The following is a 21,261-nucleotide window of genomic DNA, read 5'->3' as shown; positions in this document are numbered from 1 at the left end:
CATTGTTTTCCTCTATTTTGGACTGAAGGTTGGTTCAGAAATTGAAGCAACTTTAGTAACCAAGACAAGATATTGTTTGCCGTGGGACAATGTGGCTTCATGTCCATTGGAGGCATAGCGAAGGTTTTGCTTTTCGATGTAATTTCAATAGGAGTATTGTTTTGCCAAAATGAAAGACGAAAGCGAGGAATGTTGCCCTAGCCAAGTGTTTTTGATTAGCAAGACTTTTCCACTGCTCTCAATCTCACCGTCCAAAAATATTCTGGACAGTCTTATGTTTAAAAAAAAAAAAAAACTCTTCTAAGGAAGGGTTTAACTGTTTAACTTTTCTCTTGATGAGTTTTTTAAAATCTGGACCACTTATTTTCAAGACAGATAGTGAGCGGGAAATGTTAAGCGGTGAGCGTAGTCTTGCTAATCAAGGAAAATCACTTCATTCCATAAGATAAACAAAAATTCTAGGTGCACAACTATCCGAACACAATACCAAGTAGACAAACACAACCTCTCACATATATATGGTTCCCGCGGATTAAATGTGTATGGGATCCACGTGTATATATGTGAGGGGTTGTGTTCGGATGGTTGCGACATCTCTCATAAGATAAATTTCATCCTGGAAGTCATGTGTATGTGAGGGGTTGTGTTCGGATGGTTGCGTCTCTCATAAGATAAATTCCACCTTGGGATCCAGACAAATAAGTTAGATGAGAGTGTTGGCCCTGTTGGGTTAATGCTCGACAGCATTGAATAATCCACTAGATATAATCATTCTTTCATGAAATACTATTACCTGAGACGTTAACAAATAAATAAATAAAAAGCCTATCTTCTTGTGTCAAGTGTATTCCACAAATACCCTAAAATATGAAATGTCACAGCAAGGCCCCCTTTTGGTCACTTGCTTGTCCCATTCAACTTTGCTGATCGTAGAACTCAAAATTCTCCGGCCGCCGTGTGCCACCACCTGAGACCCAATCCCCTCCGCGTCAAAGCTTGCCGGAACTCTGCAACCCGCCTGGAAACCGACTGGAAAACCGACCCGATTTATTCCAAAACAGAGAATTATTAAGAGCAGAGCTAGCCTTGATGGCTAGAGCACACAAGTCTTGCAAGGAAAGCGGTGTTTGGGATTTAGACGTAGGGACAAGGAAGTAAATTGCTCCAAGCTGTAGTTCTTCATTGTTGGGCACGTGAGGCACGTGAGAGCCAAGAAACATGGCTTCTGAGCTGCAGAGGAAGCAGTTTGGATTTTGGGAGAGGATTTTTCCTGCTCTGACTGGTTTTCTGAATTCTTGGAGTCCCCCATCCAAGTCAACAACCATGGCTGTGGGTGGCCATTTCATAATACCACCTCCTCTCCCTGTGATCTGAGAAGATGCACAAATGCCCATTACCAACAAGATATGAGAGAGAGAGAGAGAGAGAGAGAGAGAGAGAGAGAGAGAATATGTTAACTGGAATTTGCCCATTTGGGGATGTCATGTGGTTGTGATTTATAGGGAGAGAGAGAGAGAGAGAGAGAGAGAGAGAGAGAGAGAGAAGTATTATGGCATAGGAGACTTAGAGATAGAGAGAGAGAGAGAGAGAGAGAGAGAGAGAGAGAGAGAAGTATTATGGCATAGGAGACTTTGGACTTTGACTTTCTAATTGACTCTCTTTTCAAATGGAGTACTTGGTCTACTTACAGTCCCTTACAAGGCTTCTAGATTCAGGCCACGTTCTCCAAAATTACTGTCTTGCTAATTTTTTCGTCTTTTTCAGTTTTTGTTAGATTCACGTTAAATGCTTTAGATTTAGACTGTCCAATTATCTTGACAAGAGAAGTATGAAAAGTAAAAATTTATGAACAATTGTAAAAAAAAAAGAAAAAGAAATCATTAAAGATGATTTTTTTTTTAAACAATAGTCTTTTTTTTTTCTTTAGCATTTTCTTAAATGAATATTTTTAATTTCGGCTTACATTTTTATACCTTTTTAATTTCTCTCATCGAGACAAATGATTAGCCAAAAAATTATGATAAAAAACTAAACAAAAAGTTACGAAAATAGTGGTAGCTCAAGTGGTAAGGAAACCTAGCTAGACTCATTGCTCGAGGTGGATCCGTATGTGTATTTTCTACTTATAGAACATATATATATTCTCTTTAAAAATCAGGATATTCGAGTCAGTTATACGCATCTAGCTTAATTACTATAGTAATACTTGGTGGATAAATATGCTCTCAAACTTTAACGGTAGAAATGAAAGCTAATGCAGATTTTCCACGTAAGCTGATAGATAGCGTAGACTTTTTCTTCCATTGGAAGTTCAAATTTGTGACAATGCATGCATATATCAGCATATATACGTACTCCCCTTAGGAGTATTATTTATGAATAGTCTTTCTGAAAATTATTATTTATTTGATCTCAGGTTTAATTTGAAAGTCTAATTCAACTTTATAGGTACGAAAGCTCGCCGGCTCAGCTCATTTATGGAACGAGCCTAGAAATGAGGCTTGGGTTTGGTTCTTTTAGAAGAGAAAAGGAACTCGAATGACTCCTCGTCGAGCCGATCCTCGAACAGTTTTCGAACAACTTGGTTCATTTGCAATTCTAGTAGACGTTAATGAATGTAGCAGATAAAGAAATTAATAAGAATAAGATTTTTTGCTTAGCGTTAATAAGAATAAGATGCAATATTTATTAATTATCCAAAAATTAATTATCCAAAAAAAGGGTATTGATTTTGGCACTCCCCTAGGAGGTGTGGTTATCAATTTGGGAAGTGCCAAAATCAATTCCAAAAAAACATGCAATATTTATTTGATCGCCCCGTCAAACAGTTGAAGACATTTAGTAATCAAACATCGTGGTTTGCCTTTGTCGACTTTCCGGCCTCCGCCGACGGCAGCGATGATGGCTATAGTGTTGGGTTCCTTCGTCGAGAGAGAGAGAGATTGATTTGGGTGACTAGGGATGGTGCTGTCCACGGTGCTGTATACAGTCGGCCGGACCGTCCAATCATCTCGGCAACTAATGGTTAAGATTGCTGAGACGATTGGTCGGTTGATATTGCCCACAGCGCCGAGCAATCCAAAGCATTAATTGCCAAGACGAACGGTCTAAATGTGCACACCACCATCCCCACACTATGATTTGGGAGAGTTTGAAAAGGGAATCCTAAATTTGGGAGAAAATTTTATTGGGCTGATATTTAGTGGGCCCTTTCAAAAAAAAAAGAAAGATATTTAGTGGGCTATCTGTTGAGAAACTTGGACTTCTCAAAGGCCTATACTATACACCAAGTTTATAGCCTTATAATGTCCCACTTGTAGGCCCACTTACACTTGTCTTTACCGTTCAAATCGGTTATTTTGTAGAAAATTATTTAATTTAATCGTTCATGGATACGCAAATCCACTTGTGGGCCCATTTTAAACCTCAATAAGTCTAGGTACACTACATCATTCACTACATTTTTTGTATGGCCCACCTCGGGTTTCAAAAAAATACAAAAAAATGTTCATAAATTTTAAAATAATATATTATGGAGCCCTATAAAAAATCGGTTCCAACAAATATCGGTAAGTGTTATTTTTTGATTCGTAGAGGCGAAACTGTACAGTTGAGCAATTTCGCCCCTACAAATCAAGAAATAATACTTACCGATATTCGTTAGAACTGATTTTTTACAGGGCCCCATAAAATATTATTCTAAAATTTATGGACATTTTTCTGTATTTTTTTGGAACCCGGAATGAGCTCTACAAAAGATGTAGTGGATGGTGTAGTGGATGGATGGTAGTGTATGTAGCATGAAGATTGCTCAGTACCGAACATGAAACTGCAGATGTGATGAAAATTAACAATAGTGATAGTAATTATGAAATCAAGGGATATTTGTCATTTTTAAGAGTAAAGAATGCTTAGTAATAATAATAACATGAAAATCAAGTAAAGAGAGACCGGCATGTCTTTTCGGAGAATATCATATATACCTCATACTCTACGACATAGATGTCAACGAATTTGGAATAATAGTAAAATTAACAATCGAGTGGTGACGATAACCTACGTTCTGATCGATTGTCATCCGAGTATTTGACAAAAATAGCACACTAGAGGCTCGATTGGATGGTGTATACGGTGGGTGTATTACACAATACACCCAGATGAGAGGCTAATACACTGTTTGATATCCATTTCTTCTTCTGTATTAACTAATCTCCGTATTCGCTAATACACCCAGAACAACCATAAATTATTGCTACGTACCCTCCCAGGTAGCAATAGCTAATCCAGGTGTATACGCCTAATTTTTTACCAAAACACCCCTCCTCATCCCCTCTCCTAACGGCTCTCTCTCTTTTCTCTCTCTCTACTAACAGAGATAGTGAAGAAGAAGAAGAACAGGCCATCACCACAAAAACACACACACAAAATATATATGATATGTAGAGACTAGAGAGAGACGTACATGGGTTCCGTACATATCGGAGAGATGGAGAGAGACGATTGGAGAGACAGAGAGAGACGATCGGAGAGCGAGGACCAGTGGCTGCCGCCGCCGCTGCTGCTTCTTTTTTCTTCTTCGTTTCTATCTCTCTCTCTCTCTCTCTCTCTCTCTCTCTCTCTCTCTCTCTCTCTCTACAGAGTATAAACGATAAGAACAAGAGGAAAAAAAGAAAAAATGATTTGGTGTATTGGAACACAGGAGAATGAAAACGAACAGCTGGATAGAAAAGAATAGATGGCTGGAACAAATTGAAAACGTTTTTTTAAACTAAATAACATTCTAAGTTATTTTTATAATGAGTAAATAAAATTTATATTTTAAAAAATTGTTATATTATTTAATTTATTGGTATAATAAATTATTATAACTTAAAATTGTCGAAAAATCATTAAATATATTAAGTTTTGCAATTATATAATTAATGTTAGACATAATAAAGTTTGGGACTGTACAAAGGTAAAAGAGTCATTTGACAATTTTTTACATTATACATCATTCATTCTAATACATCATCCAAACCATCTACTTTTTAATACATCATCTATAAATGTCACATCAATGTAGATCTTCTCTTCTTAACTAATATCCTTACTATTTTATCTCCTTTCATAAATAATACACCAAAAACGCATACGGCATCCAATCGGGCCCTAGATTCGTAGTCAAAGTCCTCAATCACTCATAATTCAATTGTACAAATGAATTTCTAGCATAATTAATTTTAGAATTCAATCTCTAAACACAATGAAATTATAAGTCGATTGTATGAGGGGAAGACACCAAAAGGAAAGATGCATGCATGCTGTCCACACAACTACACCTTCTTCTTCGATCTCTGTTTTTTTTTTTCATCAACACACAACTAAACCTAAAATACTGCCACAGCAAGGGACCCCTTTTGGTCACTTGCTCGTCCCATGCAACTTCTTCTTCTTATTTTTTTTTACTACCGCGGTGAGAACCCATCCCACCGGGTCAAGCTTGCCGGAACCCTGCAACCCGCCGAACGTCCCTCCGGAAAACCGACCTTTTTTTATGTGAAGACGGAGAATTATCGAGAGCCGAACTAGCCTTGACAGCTAGGGCACACAAGTCTTGCAAAGAAAGTGGTGTTCGTGACTTGGAGATGGGGATGAGGAAGTAAATTTGTCCAAGCTGGAGTTGTTCTTCGTCGGGCACTTGAGGCAGGTGGGAGCCAAGAAACATGGTTTCTGAGTTGCTGAGGAAGCAGTTTGGGTTTTGGGAGAGGATTTGTCCTGCTTTGATTGGTTGTCTGAACTCTTGGTGTCCCCCATCCAAGTCATGGATAACCATGGCTGCTGTGGGTGGCCATTTCTTAATACCAGGCTTACCAGCTCCCCTCCTTGTGATTTCAGAAGAAGCACAAATGCCCATTATCAACAGATATGAGAGAGAGAGAGAGAGAGAGAGAGAGATGATTGGGATTTTGAAATTCTAGGGATCAGTTATGGTTGTGATTTTATAGGGAGGGAAAAAGGTATCTGAATAGAAGACTTCGAAGAGAGAGAGAGAGAGAGAGACGATTGGGATTTTGAAATTCCAGGGATCAGTCAAGGTTGTGATTTTATAGAGAGAGAAAAAGGTTTCTGAATAGAAGACTACGAAGACTGCTTGACTTTCTAGCATAATACACGTGTTTTCTGAGATAAAAAGAAGTTAATTTTTTAATTACGAAGCCATAAAGGCTTCTTGATTGAAGGAGGTAGTTAACTACTCCCTCCGTTCCATGAATTTTGACATTTTCAGGAATACGTGTTATTTTTAAATTGTATAGTTCATAATATAATGTTTGAGGTGATTTTTTGAACTTTATTTAATAGAATAAATTAAAATCTATCAAATAAGATCTATATAATTGGAATAGTGAAAGTACCAGACTTTATGAAACGGATAAAGTACTATTATTGTTCCATAGTGAAGGTTTGGAAATGCTATAGATGTAACACTGGTTTACAGATCAAAAAGCAGGCTTTAACCTAATTAGAGGTCGGGATACACGAGTTAAATTTTGATAAAATTTGTGAAAATTCAACCAAAAGTGAGAAGCATTTGTGAAAATTTCGTCATAAAAAATTCCACCATGCATCTTTTTTGGTTACGTATGGTAAAGAAGTATGAGCAAAAAAGTGCCATTTTCTTTTTCCTCACTTTCCAAAGTGTTAGGAGTATTTTTATTTCCCTCACTTTTCTTGAGTTTCAAACAAAGCCTAAAAGAAGTAGGAAAAATCAAACCAAAAACAACTGGAAATAGCTATATATGCGCATATGCAGACATTAAATATGCACATATGTGTGTGTGTGTGATTGTTAGAAAGAGATGCGAAACATGAGATTGAGTGTCTCCAAGAGGCATGATACTTCCTAATTAGTTATTGAAAAATTCTAAAATCAATCCAATAGGCTGACAATAGTGAGTGTGTAAATGTGTATCAGAAGGGTATAAAAAGTACACAAAAATATGTATTTTTCTTGTCTTCTAGTGTGATTATCGTCAACCCAGTGGGCTGACAATAACAAGACCGTTAATTACTTAAAGGGTGTCTACTAATAGGCATGTTCATTTCAAATTAATTGTCTTTAAAAGACACAATCCTCCTAATTGGTGTCTTCAAAAGCCATGACCAATCCTTATGGCTGTTTACTAGAGACACAATCTTTCACACAAAAATGCCTATAAATTTATTAATAGGTCATTTGTAAAGTCATTCAATGGACCAAAAATTTTCATATTGAATTGCTCTCTCTACACACTCTCTTTCTAGAATGGCAAATTCATATTCTATTATTCCACAGAAATAGAATATCAATTATTAGTTCTTTTATATTTGCTAAATGGATATTCTGTCTGTCTTCGTTTGTGCAAACGCAGATAGAAAGAACATAGATTTCGAATTCGTTTTATCTTGAAGACAAATTTATTGTAATCCGGTGCGCACACCTTTTGATAGGAACAAATACTATTTTTAAAACAACGTTTTCTTAACGTGATTCGAATTGTACCTGACGTAGTGACGTCCTAGATTTTAAAGAGTACATCGTCACTTTCATCATCTTGAAGACCATTTTTGCCAACAATAATTGGCTCTGTAATTAGCTTACCTTATTTGTCGTTTCTTTCTTTTTTGACAGGAAAATGGTGTACTTCACTGTGGAACAAAAGAGAGAGAGGACAATGATGGTCTTGGCAGTTTGTGTCGACAATGAAGCAAAAGAGAGGTACTCCACCTGCATACCCTTTTTTTCCGTAGTAGTTTTTTTTTTTTTGGCAAAAAGGTTGGAAGAAAGTTTTTCAGGGGTAAAAGTGTCAATCACAACACTTTTGTGATGGCACTTCAAAAAGAGGAGACACCAAATTGGTGATCTTCCTTTATATTTAGAAGAGATTAACATGGTTGCTGAATTAAAAAAACTCTCGAACTGCACATGCATTTTGAAAGTACATTATTTTTTGGAGCGGCCGAAATAAGAATTTTACAATCTTTGAAAAGTGAATATAAAGATTAAAAAGACACTAAACAGTAAAACATCATAACAAAAAAAGTAAGCATTCAAACTATGATTCCACTCATGCACCCCAACAATCTTGTACCATCGAAAAACATGAATTAGAAGTCTAAAATTTTGATTTCATCAAATTGCACGAGTACCCAAAAATAGAGTCAATCCTGCGCTAAGGCTCAAGAGATGGCTGCTTTGGCCCGGTAAAAATGTGTAAAGTTAAGTCAATTCAACATGCAAGCTCAACAAAAAAAAAAATTTACTAGTACCCCAATATATTACCCCCAAAAGAAAAAATTGGGGTCACTAATTCGAAATTCTTCCTAGGCCCCGAAATGTCAGGATCGACATGCCCATAAATTTTGATTTATTTATGGCACGTAGAGAATAATTAGATCGAGGTAGCCAATTGATGATATTATACCTTTTTTTTTTTTTGCTCAGCGTAGATAAGATTATGCTTGTACCATAGTGAGTGTGATTCAAGTGATTCGTACCCACTTTACCTGTTCCCTTAAATTCTACTTCTAAAACGGAATTTTACTGTGAACAATATATACTAAATTGCATTATAGGAGTAAATTTTTCAGAAAACTGTGGGAGTTAAGAAAAATAGAATACCGCCGAAATTATCAAACCAAACCTGTAGACACCCCATTCTGGCTTGTCCAGATAAAGTTATTTGGCGATCTTTTATTTCTCCAATGATGATTATAGTCGAGAACGGTCAAAGGACATTGGTGTGTTTGAGCTTTGAGCGTCCCGAACCCCTTTCCAACCCACTTCGAACCCTTCAAGCCAGAGCCTAACAGCCCCAGCAAAACCCAACTGGCATACGTCAGTGTCTTGGAGGCGCACGCCAGTTAGCTGCCACGTGTCAGTCATCGAGCATTGGCCCAGCTTTTACTGGCGCACGCCACTCCATGTGTGGCGCACGCCAGTCAAATCCAGTCAAATCAACTTTATTCAGCCACATGGGCGAGACTTTTGTGCCACCCTGACGTCGGCTACAGTGTCCCTGATGATTACCCTCGGCAGAGACGCTCCCTCTTTCTCCTACACCCCCCATCAACTAGTCCCATGCATTTAATGCATGGGAGGCTCCATCTTCACCTAAGGCCAGCCAAACATGGCCTTGCCCAAACTGATCTCAGTCCCTCTCTCCTCTATAAATACCCCCCTTGCATTCATTTGCAAGGGGTTAGCCACATTAAGAAGTGCAATCTCTCTCCCTCTTCTTTCTTCAAGCTCCCTATCTCTCTTCTTCCATTGAAAGAGAAAGGAGAGCAACCCATTTCCACACCCCACTGATATTCAACCACTATACCACCTCCATCTTCAACTGTTAAGACTCAATACCACCTCCAAACCACAATACAAAAAGGTATACCACCTTTGCGTCTTTTTTTGTTTTCAGCTCCTGAGGGGAACCAGAAAGGCCCAGGCTAGTAGATAATACTAGTCCTGGTCTTAAACTGGTAAAATACGTGAGTCGGATGAAAGGAGAACATGGCGCACGCCAGTAACATCATGCCGTACGCCAGTAATGGTAGCACGTGCAATACTGGCGTGGGGATCATGGATCGTCCCTTTAGCTTGCTTTCACTTCATTCAATCACCCTTGCATGATAATAATCAGTCTACTGCTTTCTGTATGTTTAGAGCTGCTTAGACGTTTTCATTCACGCTCGCTCCTTATCTGTTTAAAAGGCCTCTGGGATCCTTCTGGTCATGTTCCAGAGCCCAAATGATGCAAAGCCAAACACTGAATCAAGGCTTAAGTGGCGTACGGCCGTATAACACTGGCGTACGGCAGTTGGTGCCTGGATTCAGTGGCTGACCCTTGCATCTTAGTCTAATCTTGGCCTATTCCTTGTCCCCACGCTGTTTTGGGGTATTCTGTTTTCTTTCATGGCCTAAAGCCATTTCTTCTGCCTGTTATCGTATAATCTGTTATATTAAACTGCGTGGTTTGTCCTGGGTGTGCGCTGGTCCTTTTCCAGAGCCCAGAGGGTTGCGAGCAAAGACTGAGTAAGTAATAAAGTGGAGTACGCCAGTTATAGAGTGGCGTGCGCATGTCTAAATCAGCATGCAGTGGCTCGGTCGGTGCATGCTGGCAGGATCTGCTCACGTCGCTTTGTGACAGCCTACTTCAGTTTGTTCGGGCTGCTCAGTGCTTGTTCTCAATCTATATTTAGCATTGCAATCAAGTTATCCATAAAACACTTTGTCATATAAGCTGCAAGTTGTTACCGTTTTAATCCCTATTAATTATTCCCCCGCCCTAACTGGCTAAAAAAAATGATAAAATGAGAGAAAAATGCAAATGCTTTTGCAAAATGTCCGAGTAGAGACCGATCTTCGGATTGGGCAAGAGGGGGTGCCGTAAAACCCTTCCCCTCTCGTAACCTGGCTCCCGAACCTCAGATATCGAAGGTGACGACGGACCGGTCTACGCCTTTTCAAAATCAAACAAACGTGGCAAACGTTTTCGAGTTCGGTTCCTTGGGTGCTTCACCGCTAAAACCCGAGTGACGACTCTGAATCGAGGCGTTTCGCCGCGCTTTTTTCTGAAAAAGGGCCTGCGCCAATTTTTGTAAACGAAAATTTTCCTGGGCGCGTGCCCGCAAAACCGAACCTTAGGTCCCAATCAATTGGGTCGGCTATATTAATCGGATTCATGTCATAGTGATCTAACAAGGTTTTTATGTGTCAAATACCTAACGCACAATCCTCCTCGATCTTTTATCCGGGCTTATATAAGATCGATTGTGTAAAATGATAAAACTCTAATCGTGACACATGCAGAGTTACTATTATGCCGCGGAAATTTTCTCTCTCTTTAAGAAAAAAGTAGGAGACATGATAATAAATCATGTGAATCGATCAGCAGGGTGGGGGCATGTCGATCGCCGTGTGTGTTTTTGGAACTTCCGTTCACTTTCCCGAAATGCCCTCATCAGATTGGCCGGTAACTATTAAAGGTCAGTTCCAGGTGAAATGAACCTGTGAATAACTGTGGGGAAGGTTTCTATCTAGGAAGCATCAATGGTCAGTTCCAGGTGAAATGAACCTGTGAATAACTGTGGGGAAGGTTTCTATCTAGGAAGCAAAAATGGTCAGTTCCAGGTGAAATCATTCAAAATCCACTGCAAAAGTGTTCAAGACTTCAAAATTCGGCCCTTCCAACTAGTAATTACTTTCCACATTTGTGTGTCATTATTAATTCTTAGACAGAATCTATGTCCCACTTTTTTTTTTTTGATAAGCAATCTATGTTCTAATTATCTTCTCGTTTTCCAATATTGCATCTCATAGTAATCTAACGAGGTTTTTATGTGTCAGATACTTAACGCATAATCCTCCTCTTTTATTCGGGCTTATATAGGATCGATTGTATAAAAAGATAAAACTCTAAGCGTGACCAGGGATGGATTCAGGAATATTGTTTAGTGGGGATACCTTGTTAATCATAGTGATGAAAATTTATTTTTCTAGTTAACCATAATAACATCATATACAATCAAGACTACAAACTACAAAAATATATAACACATACTTTTGCTTAAATTATGTAAAAATGAGTACAAAATCTCAGACAAAATTTGAGAGTATGTTTTACATGACATTGACAAGTTTTAGAATGATCGATATAGTTTTATTAATGATATTATTTTAAAATATTGCTCTTAGACAGTTAAAAATATGTACAATTAAGAAAGAATCGATCGAAATAGACAAATAGTTTGGAAACCAATAAGTATAAATGCCCCATATGACAAATTGAAATATGAAACTAATTATATATGTATATTTTCAAGATATATGCAAGTGTGTATGTGTAGTAGCATATTTTATTTCATAATTATGCTAAATATACGAAAATATAACAAAATTATTTTAGTTTCGAGTGGGGGCACGTGCCCCCATGTGCCCTCCTTTTCCTCCGGGGAAATGCTACATACAAAGAAGAATGACCCTTAAAATACCCTTAAAAGATGATGTCATTGTGTGGGATCTACCCATCCAACCAAACTTATTGAATTTTTTTTTTCTTTTTTATTCTCGGGCCAGCTCTCATTCACTCTCTCTCTCTCTCCTCTTCTTGTACACCTTGAAGAGGGAAAGGGTGATTCTCAAACCACATATTAAAAAAATATGAGACCTTGTGTAGTGTGGGTCCTATTTGACAAGAATGAAAGGGAATATTTTATTTCATGTGAACATTAACAAATATGAAATTTAGTGTGGGCTCTAGCTGAACAGGAGGGAAAAATAATAATAAATCTTCACCGAATAAACTAGAACAAGGCAAAGTAACTACTTTTTCGGTATCTTTTTTTTTTCCCTTTCGAAACATTTTATTTAGGGTTGATCGATGTTCTATTTTACTTTTGTGACTCTCTCCTCAAGACGAATGACTAATTCAAAGAATATGATGCGTAGCTAACAATAATTTAAAAGAGATGAACAAAACACACAAATCAAAAAATACAAAAAAAAGTTCGGGATAATGGAGCCCAGGCAAAGTAACTACAAAAAATTAAAAATATTGATACATATTAGAGTTTGTCGTCATCGATCAAGAGATTTTTTGATCAAGTCATGTGAGTGCAAGAGGTAATTTATTTTTCATTTTCAAAAGTAAAAAATAATTTTTTAATTTTTTTTTTGCACTTTTTAAAAGATCTCAATGAGATCTATCAAACAAAATCCATATTGGTAAGAAAATTATTTGCGTAAACACATAATTTATGAGCTTGAAATTACCTTTCTTTTCTAAAAGTTTATTTTTCTAGAAACCAAAACGACCCTGAAGTATTTTGGAACTCTCTTAAGCGCGCGAGAGAGAGAGAGAGGGCTAGGCCTGAGAATAAAACAAAAAAAAATTCAATGAGTTTAGTTGGATGAATGGGTCCCATGCAATGGCATCATCTTTTAAGGGCATTTTAAGGATCATTCTTCTTTGTATGTAGCATTTTCCTTTCCTCCGTCCCTGAGCGTGACACATGCGGAGTTATTATGCAGGAAATTTTATCTCTTTTTAAGAAAAAAGTAGGAGACATGATATAATAATTCATGTGAATCGATCAGCAGGGTGGGGGCACGTCGATAGCCGTGTTTTTTGGAACTTCCGTTCACTTTCCCGAAATGCCCTCATCAGATTGGCCGGTGACTATTAAAGGTCAGTTCCAGGTGAAATGAACCTCTGAATAACTGTGGGGAAGGTTTCTATCTAGCTAGGAAGTAGGAAGCATCAATGGTCAGTTCCAGGTGAGACCATTCAAAATCCACTGCAAAAGCGTTCAAGACTTCAAATAATTTGGTGATTTACGTCATTAAGTTGCAAAACTAGCTAAATGGGTTGGATTTATTTTTGATTTTGTTGAGTTGTATGAAGTAGTTACTTACGATGTGATTTGATTTTTATTTACATGTGTGCTTCGTACAAGTGATCTATTAGCGACAATACTGAAGAAAAATTGACCTACATGTAAAATATACTCTTTTTAGTAGATCCGTCCGTCCCTATTTAAATGCATTGATGTTTTTTCTTGTCCTTCCACAAATTTCTTCACATAACATTTCAATCACTTTACTTTTGATCACTTTTTTGATTTCTCTTCTCGAGACGTACCAATAATCTATAAAAGTTTGGCACAAAATTAATTACAAAAGCATTTTTTCTTTTTGAATAAAGAAAACACAAAAAAAGGTCACGTAGTACAATTTTAGTTTAGTGAAAACAAGGCCTTATGTGCCATAAACTGAACGTGAGGCAGTGCATCCGCACATCGACCAAACCACAGGTGTATAAATGAAGTTTGCCGTGGTTTTTTTCCCCACGTTTTTGTCTGTTTTTTGATAAAAACAACTTGACTCCGTAAACTTTAGACCAAAAAGATTGAAAGTAGAGGATTATGTGTGGAGCACATGTGCACTTTTCTTAAATAATCTACGGTTTAGACTTTTCAGCGCTTTTAATCTTCAAAAATCTAGGAAAATACCTTCAAAACACAATTTCAAATACAATTGCGTTCGGAACCATTAAATTTATATGAATTCATGTGCATCTAGCGATTCCGGACACGATTTTGTCTAGAGTTGTATTTTAAATGTGTGTTTGTAGCATTATTCTTTAACCTTTGGGAGGTAAAAACAAAGGTTGGAACTGTTCCTGCCAAAAAGCAAGCGATTTGCTTCCCATTTTGAGAGTAAGATGGTTTGGCCTAATAAGCCAAAATAGTTTTTTTTTTTGTTTTTATTTAAAAAAAATCACATTTGTTAGTTTTTTGTCAATTTTTGTGGATTATTGCTTCGTCACGACGAGAGGAATTTTAAAAGAAAAAAATTGCAATCGAAATTCAATTTTTTTTTGAGTAAAGACAAAAATTTGGCTTATTTCGTCTTTATTCAAAAAGAAGAAGTTTCGATCATAATTTTTTACTTTTTAAATTCTTCTCGTCATGACAAAACAATAATTCAAAAAAAATAAAGAAAAACTAACAGATGATATTTTTTTAAATAAAGACAAAAAAAAAATCATTCAAACTATGATTCCACCCAAGCACCCCAACAATCATGATCAATCGAAAAAACACGAATTAGGAAGTCTAAAATTTTGATTTCATCAAATTGCACGAGTACCCAAAAATAGAGTCAATCCTGCACTAAGGCTCAAGAGATGGCCGCTTTAGGCCCGGTAAAAATGTGTAAAGTTAAGTCAATTCAACATGTAAGCTCAAAAAAAAAAAAAAATACTAGTACCCAATATATTACCCCCAAAAGAAAAAAGTAGAGTCACTAATTCGAAATTCGTCATAGGCCCCGAAATGTCGGAACCGACATGCCCATAAATTTTGATTTATTTATGGCACGTAGAGAATAATTAGATCGAGGTAGCCAGTAGATGATATTATACTCTTTTTTTTGCTCAGCGTACATAAGATTATGCTTGTACTATAGTGAGAGTGATTCAAGTGATTCATACCCACTTTACTTGTTCCCTTAAATTCTAAAACGGAATTTTACTGTGAACAATATATACTAAATTGCATTATATATAGGAGTAAATTTTTCAGAAAACTGTGGGAGTTAAGAAAAATAGAATACCGCCGAAATTACCAAACCAAACCGAATATTAAGTTTCATTCAATTGGGGTCGGCTATATTAATCGGATTCATGTCATAGTGGGATGCTGGGAGCGTGCTGCACAGCTATGTGCTGTGCAGCGTGCTGCGCGGCCGCCGATGCCGCCTTGCCGGCATCGGCCCGATGATCGGAGACGTCCACTGTGTAGAGCTCGTCGAGTACTACAAGTGTACCAAAAATCAACCCGATCAAATATCGTGAAATACCTCATCGGAACACATATAATTCGAAAAGAATGGATTCAGTGGTTTTGATCCAGTGTTTTGTATCCATTAGGATTCATTTTTTTCCAAGTTATATGTATGCCAATGAAGTATTACGATATTTGATCGGGTTGATTTTTGGTACATTTGTAGTACTCGACGAGCTCTACGCAGTGGACGTCTCCGATCGTCGGGCCGATGCCGGCAAGGCGGCACCGGCAGCCGCGCAGCACGCTGCACAGCACGTAGCTGTGCAGCACGCTCTCAGCATCCGTCATAGTGATCTAACGAGGTTTTTATGTGTCAGCTACCTAAAGCACAATCCTCGTCTTTTATCCGGACTTATATAGGATCGACTGTCTAAAAAGATAAAACTCTAAGCGTGACGCATGCAGAGTTATTATGGGGCGGAAATTTTCTCTCTCCTTGAGAAAAAAGTAGGAGACATGATAATAATTCATGTGAATCGATCAGCAGGGTGGGGGCACGTCGATCGTCGCGTTTTTTGGAACTTCCGTTCACTTTCCCGAAATGCCCTCATAGATTGGCCGGTGACTATTAAAGGTCAGTTCCAGATGAAATGAACCTGTGAACAACTGTGGGGAAGGTTTCTATCTAGGAAGCATCAATGGTCAGTTCCAGGTGAAATCATTCAAAATCCAACGCGAAAGCGTTCAAGACTTCAAAATTCGGTCCTTCCGACTAGTAATTTCTTTCCACATTTGTGTGCCATTATTAATTCTTAGACAGAATCTATGTCCCAATTATCTTCTCGTTTTCCAATATTGCATCTCATAGTAATCTAACGAGGTTTTTATATGTCAGCTACCTAATTAACGCTCAATCCTACTCTTTTATCCGGGCTTATATAAGATCGATTGTATAAAAAGATACTCCGTAAAACTCTAAGCTTGACACATGTGGAGTTGTTATTCTGCCGAAATTATCTTTAAGAAAAAAGTTAGGAGACATGATAATAATTCATGTGAATCATCAGCAGGGTGGGGACACGTCGATGGCCGACTTCTGTTCACTTTCCCGAAATGCCCTCATCAGATTGGCCGGTGACGATTAAAGGTCATTTCCAGATGAAATGAACCTGTGAATAACTGTGGGGAAGGTTTCTATCTAGGAAGCATCGATCAATGGTCAGTTCCAGGTGAGATCATTCAAAATCCACTGCAAAAGCGTTCAAGACTTCAAATAATTTGGTGATTTACGTCATTTAAGTTGTAAAACTAGCTAAATGGGTTGGATTTATTTGGATTTTGTTGAGCTGTATGATGTTGTTACTTACAATAATGTGATTTGATTTTCATTTACATGTGTGCTTTAATTCATACGAGTGATCTAATAGCAACAATACTGAAGAAAAATTGAGTTACATGTAAAAAATATACTCTTTTTAGTAGTGTTGTCCGTCATCCCTACTTAAATGCATTAATGTTTTTTTCTTGTCCTTCCACAAATTTCTTCACAAAACATTTCAATCACTTTACTTTTGACAAATCAATAATTTATGAAAGTTTGGCGCAAAATTAATTAGAAACGCGATTTTTTTTTCTTTTTGAATAAAGAAAAACCAAAAAAGTCACTAGTACAATTTTAGTTTACTGAAAACAAGGCCTTATGTGCCATAAACTGAACGTGAGGCGGTGCATCCGCACATCGACCAAACCACATGCGTGTAAATGAAGTTTGCCTTAGTTTTTTTTTTTTTCCCACGGTTTTGTCTGCTTTTTGATAAAAACAACTTGACGCCGTAAACTCGAGACCAAAAAGATTGAAAATAGAGGATGCTTCTAGATTGACGTAGGAATTATGTGTGGAGCACGTGTGGACTTTTCTTAAATAATCTACGGTTTAAATTAACTTTTAAGCGCTTTTAATCTTCAAAAATCTAGGAATATACCTTCAAAACACAATTTCAAATACAATTGCGTCCAGAACCATTAAATTTATATGGATTCATGTGCATCTAGCGATTCCGAACACGATTTTGTCCAGAGTCGTGTTTTAAATGTGTGTTTGTAGCATTATTCTTTAACCTTTGGGAGGTAAAAACAAAGGTTGGAACTGTTCTTGCCAAAAAGCAAGCGATTCGCTTCCCATTTTGAGAGTAAGATGGTTTGGCCTAATAAGCCAAAATATTTTTTTGTCTTTATTTAAAAAAAATCGTATTTGTTAGTTTTTTGTCAATTTTTGTGGATTATTGTTTCATCATGATGAGTGAAATTTTAAAAGTAAAAAATTGCAATCGAAATCCAAATTTTTTTGAATAAAGATGAAAAATTGGCTTATTTCATCTTCATTAAAAAAAAATTAGGTTTCGATCATAATTTTTTGCTTTTTAGATTTTTCTCGTCGTAACAAAACAATAATAAAAAAAATGAAGAAAAACTAATAGATGATATTTTTTTGAATAAGAACAAAAAAATAAGTCATTTGATTATTAGGCCAAACGACTGAAGTCTCTCGAGTTTCCAGCTTCGCAAAAATGACATGCATTCATGCTTGTGGTCTTTTTTTCCTTCTAGAAAGTCGTCTGAATTGCGGCTCAGTTACAAGGATTTCAGAGGTAATCGGATAAGTACCTTACTTTTTGAAAAGAAAATAAGTTAATTTTCGCATTGCTTGATTGATTTTTATTTTTGGAATGGGAAAAAAATTGCATTAATTACAAGGATAAAAAAATAAAAATAAATCAACACAATGAAGGAAAAAAAAAAAAGCATTGAGAGACCTCCGAAAGTGCACATGCACAATACCCTCCTCCTCCTACTACTTCTCAAAATTTTTGTCGGGATATTAGTGGAACAACGCGTGCAAACTCACCAACGATCTTGGATGCTATGAACGAGGAAGAGAGACAAGACACACAAATATAATTTGTTTTATTATTATTGCCCATATTCAGCAGAGATTATATACGTCATTTATTCAACAATTTTTGTAACTGCACAGGTGTTTGAGCCAACTTAACTACACCTCGCTTACCCCGATGATATACTTTGATCAGATTCATGATTTGGTGATCATGTTATCCGTTGCTTGGTTTGCTCATTTTTTATTTATGATCTTTATCTGTACATTTTTTACGTGTCCTTGCGTATACACATTTTTTATTAGGAAAACGATGATTTGGTCAACTTATCGCCCACGAATCAATACCCTATGGAAATTTGCATACGTATCCAGTATTCGTTATCCCGTCGAAACTACTTTGAGAATATCTGTGCTTTGTAGCTTATCACTTGTTGACAACTTAAAATGTTTAATTACTAGTCAATTAGACACAAAGCGGAATCGCAGGAATGAATGAATATTAGGGATGCATGGGAATTCATTTTTTGCACATCGATCGTCATACTGATTAGCTCTCTGTCTAGTGTCCACAACGTGGCAAATTATTCTAGGGTTCTAGTTACCTGAATCATGAACTAATTTTGATGTGGGGTGGGTGCCATTAATTCTTTATTTGTTCTTCAAAACTTGTACTTATGCAGGAATCGTGCATACCTGTTTTTACGGAATAGAATCCGTTCTGCTAAGATTTTTATATTTTGAATACTTATTTTTCGTTTACTAGACATCTTGTTCTCTAATAATACATCATCTTTAATTCAAAAACTAAGTATTTATTTTCCTAAGCGAAATGGGATTAATTTAGGGGTTTTTTTGAGACAGCAAGACGAGAAATCAATAACCCACAAAAATTTGACACAAAACTAACAAATACGAAAACAAATTTAAATAAGAACAGAACTTTCATATTTAAGTTAAGTCCAAGAGAACGCAGCCTTAGAACCTGAAATGGTCTTTCAAACATCCCAAAACTCACTTCTCCAATTAATCAGATTTTTATATATGCTCTCTTCAATTTATGTATGTTTCTAATAAGAATCTCTTTCTGGAACTTCCCTCTATACGAACGTGTAAAACTGAAACAGAGATCTCCATTCCACTTACGAAAAGCAACATGACCACAAAACATCGATCAAATTGTTCAAACCGAATCATACTAAGTCATGTACGAACTTTAGAAGAGCAGTCTCAGAAGCACACTCTTAAACATACCCAATCAATTTGGCTTGATTAGGCCTTGTAATTAAAAGTTACGAATCAACTATATATATCAAGTAGCAGTAGCATCGCGATACATGATTTTATTTTTCTATTTTCAGAACTCTCACTGCACTTTTACTTTTATTGCGTCCAGATTCATCAAGATTTCAAAAAAAAAGAAATGAAAAAAAAGAAAAGAAACTACAAAGACGGCGTTCCAAACGAGCCTTGATCTAAAGACGAAGTTCCAAACGAGCCTGGATCTAAAGACGATGACGTTCCGAACGAGCCATGATCTAAAGACGACGACGTTCCAAACGAGCCTTGATCTTCCGGTATCATGCTCAACTTTCTGCCATGACCACTAGGATGACCCCTACCGCTTATCTCCTGAACCAATTCACCGCCTTCGCCACCCACGGCAACAACCTTTCTTCTTGATGTGCTCACATATTTCTCACCAGAAAACATCAAACGATCCTGCTGATCATCATCTACCCTAGGTCTACTGAAACAACACCCACACTTAATCTCACCACCACGACCATCACGACTATTTGGAAAAGCGAGACTCGCTTTAACGGCCAACGCCGCCATATCCTCCCCCTGCAGCGGCTGAGCCAACCAACTCACCGGCAGGGCGAAATACAGGTGTCCCATCTGAAGCTCGTCATCAACATCAACGGCCGAAACAAATTCATCGAATTCCATATGATCCGAATGACAAATGAAACAGGCCGGGTTCTGATCCAGTATCTGCGAGACCTTTACCGGCGATGAGTACACTTGAATCGCACCGTCCAGGAAGATTAGTTTGGCCGTCGCAACTGATTTGTGATTTCCCATCCGTGATGGAAGAGCACCGTATGATCATGCAAAACAGCGAATTCGTTGAGACCGTCAATCAATTATGCGGAGAGAGAATCGTTTTGTTTTTCCTCTATTCCTTTCGATGTACTCTTATCGAGTTTCTAAAAATTGTTTGGAGGGAGAAGCAAAGATATGAAACGGTCTATTTATCAATACTCTTAAAAGATTCTTGTAAAAGAAAAAGTCTACGTATATGTATCACATTTCAAGAAAAATAAATAGGTGAAAGGGATATGCTTTCGGAATATCCGTTTTCTCGCAATTAAATAATATATCGATGTTATATTTCAGTTTGAAAAAAAAATAAAAATAAAAAATAAGTTGTCGACGTTTCTGCGCATTTTGCGCATAAACATACAAATTAGTCACATCATATTGTACGAATTTTATTCGTACAATTGTTACCCTAGCTATATGAATATGATGCACGACAAGAATTAAGAAGTTTCCGTCTTTGTTATGGAAACTTGTTTTTTTATACCTACGTAATAACTTGAATTAGATACTACTTTTTATTTTTAGTGGCACTTATTTCGCATGGTTTTACTACTTGAAATTTTAGCACCCCAACAATCATGTACCATTGAATAAACACGAATTAGGAAGTCCAAAATTTCGATTTCATCAAAGTGCACAAGTACCGGCCAAAAATAGAGTCAATCCTGCGCTAAGGCTCAAGAGTTGACCACTTTAGGCCTAGTAAAAATGTGTAAAGTTAAGTCAATCCAACATATAACTTCAAAAAACAAAAAAAAAAAACAAAAAATACTAGTACCCAATATATCACCCCAAAAGAAAGAATTGGAGTCACTAATTCGAAATTCGTTTTGGGCCCCAAAATGTCGGGACCGGCATGCCCATAAATTTCGATTTATTTATGGCACGTAGACAAAAATTAGATCGAGGTAGCCAGTAGATGAGATTATACTCTCTCTTTTGTTCTCAGCGTA

At 37.0% G+C, this 21,261-nt stretch overlaps 1 protein-coding gene across 1 annotated transcript; it reads right to left on the bottom strand.

Annotated features, from left to right (window-relative positions):
• Positions 1-19,405: 19,405 nt before the first annotated feature.
• On the bottom strand, positions 19,406-20,424 carry LOC131308424 (uncharacterized). Its single transcript, XM_058335347.1, has one exon. It carries the CDS (start codon positions 20,285-20,287, stop codon positions 19,643-19,645), a length of 645 nt encoding a protein of 214 aa, XP_058191330.1. The 5' UTR covers positions 20,288-20,424; the 3' UTR covers positions 19,406-19,642.
• Positions 20,425-21,261: the final 837 nt, after the last annotated feature.

The sequence above is a fragment of the Rhododendron vialii genome, chromosome 11a (assembly GCF_030253575.1).
Source record: "Rhododendron vialii isolate Sample 1 chromosome 11a, ASM3025357v1".
Lineage (NCBI taxonomy): Eukaryota > Viridiplantae > Streptophyta > Magnoliopsida > Ericales > Ericaceae > Rhododendron > Rhododendron vialii.
Note: the sequence above shows the minus strand (reverse complement) of the source record. Positions and strands in the feature narration are given on the sequence as shown.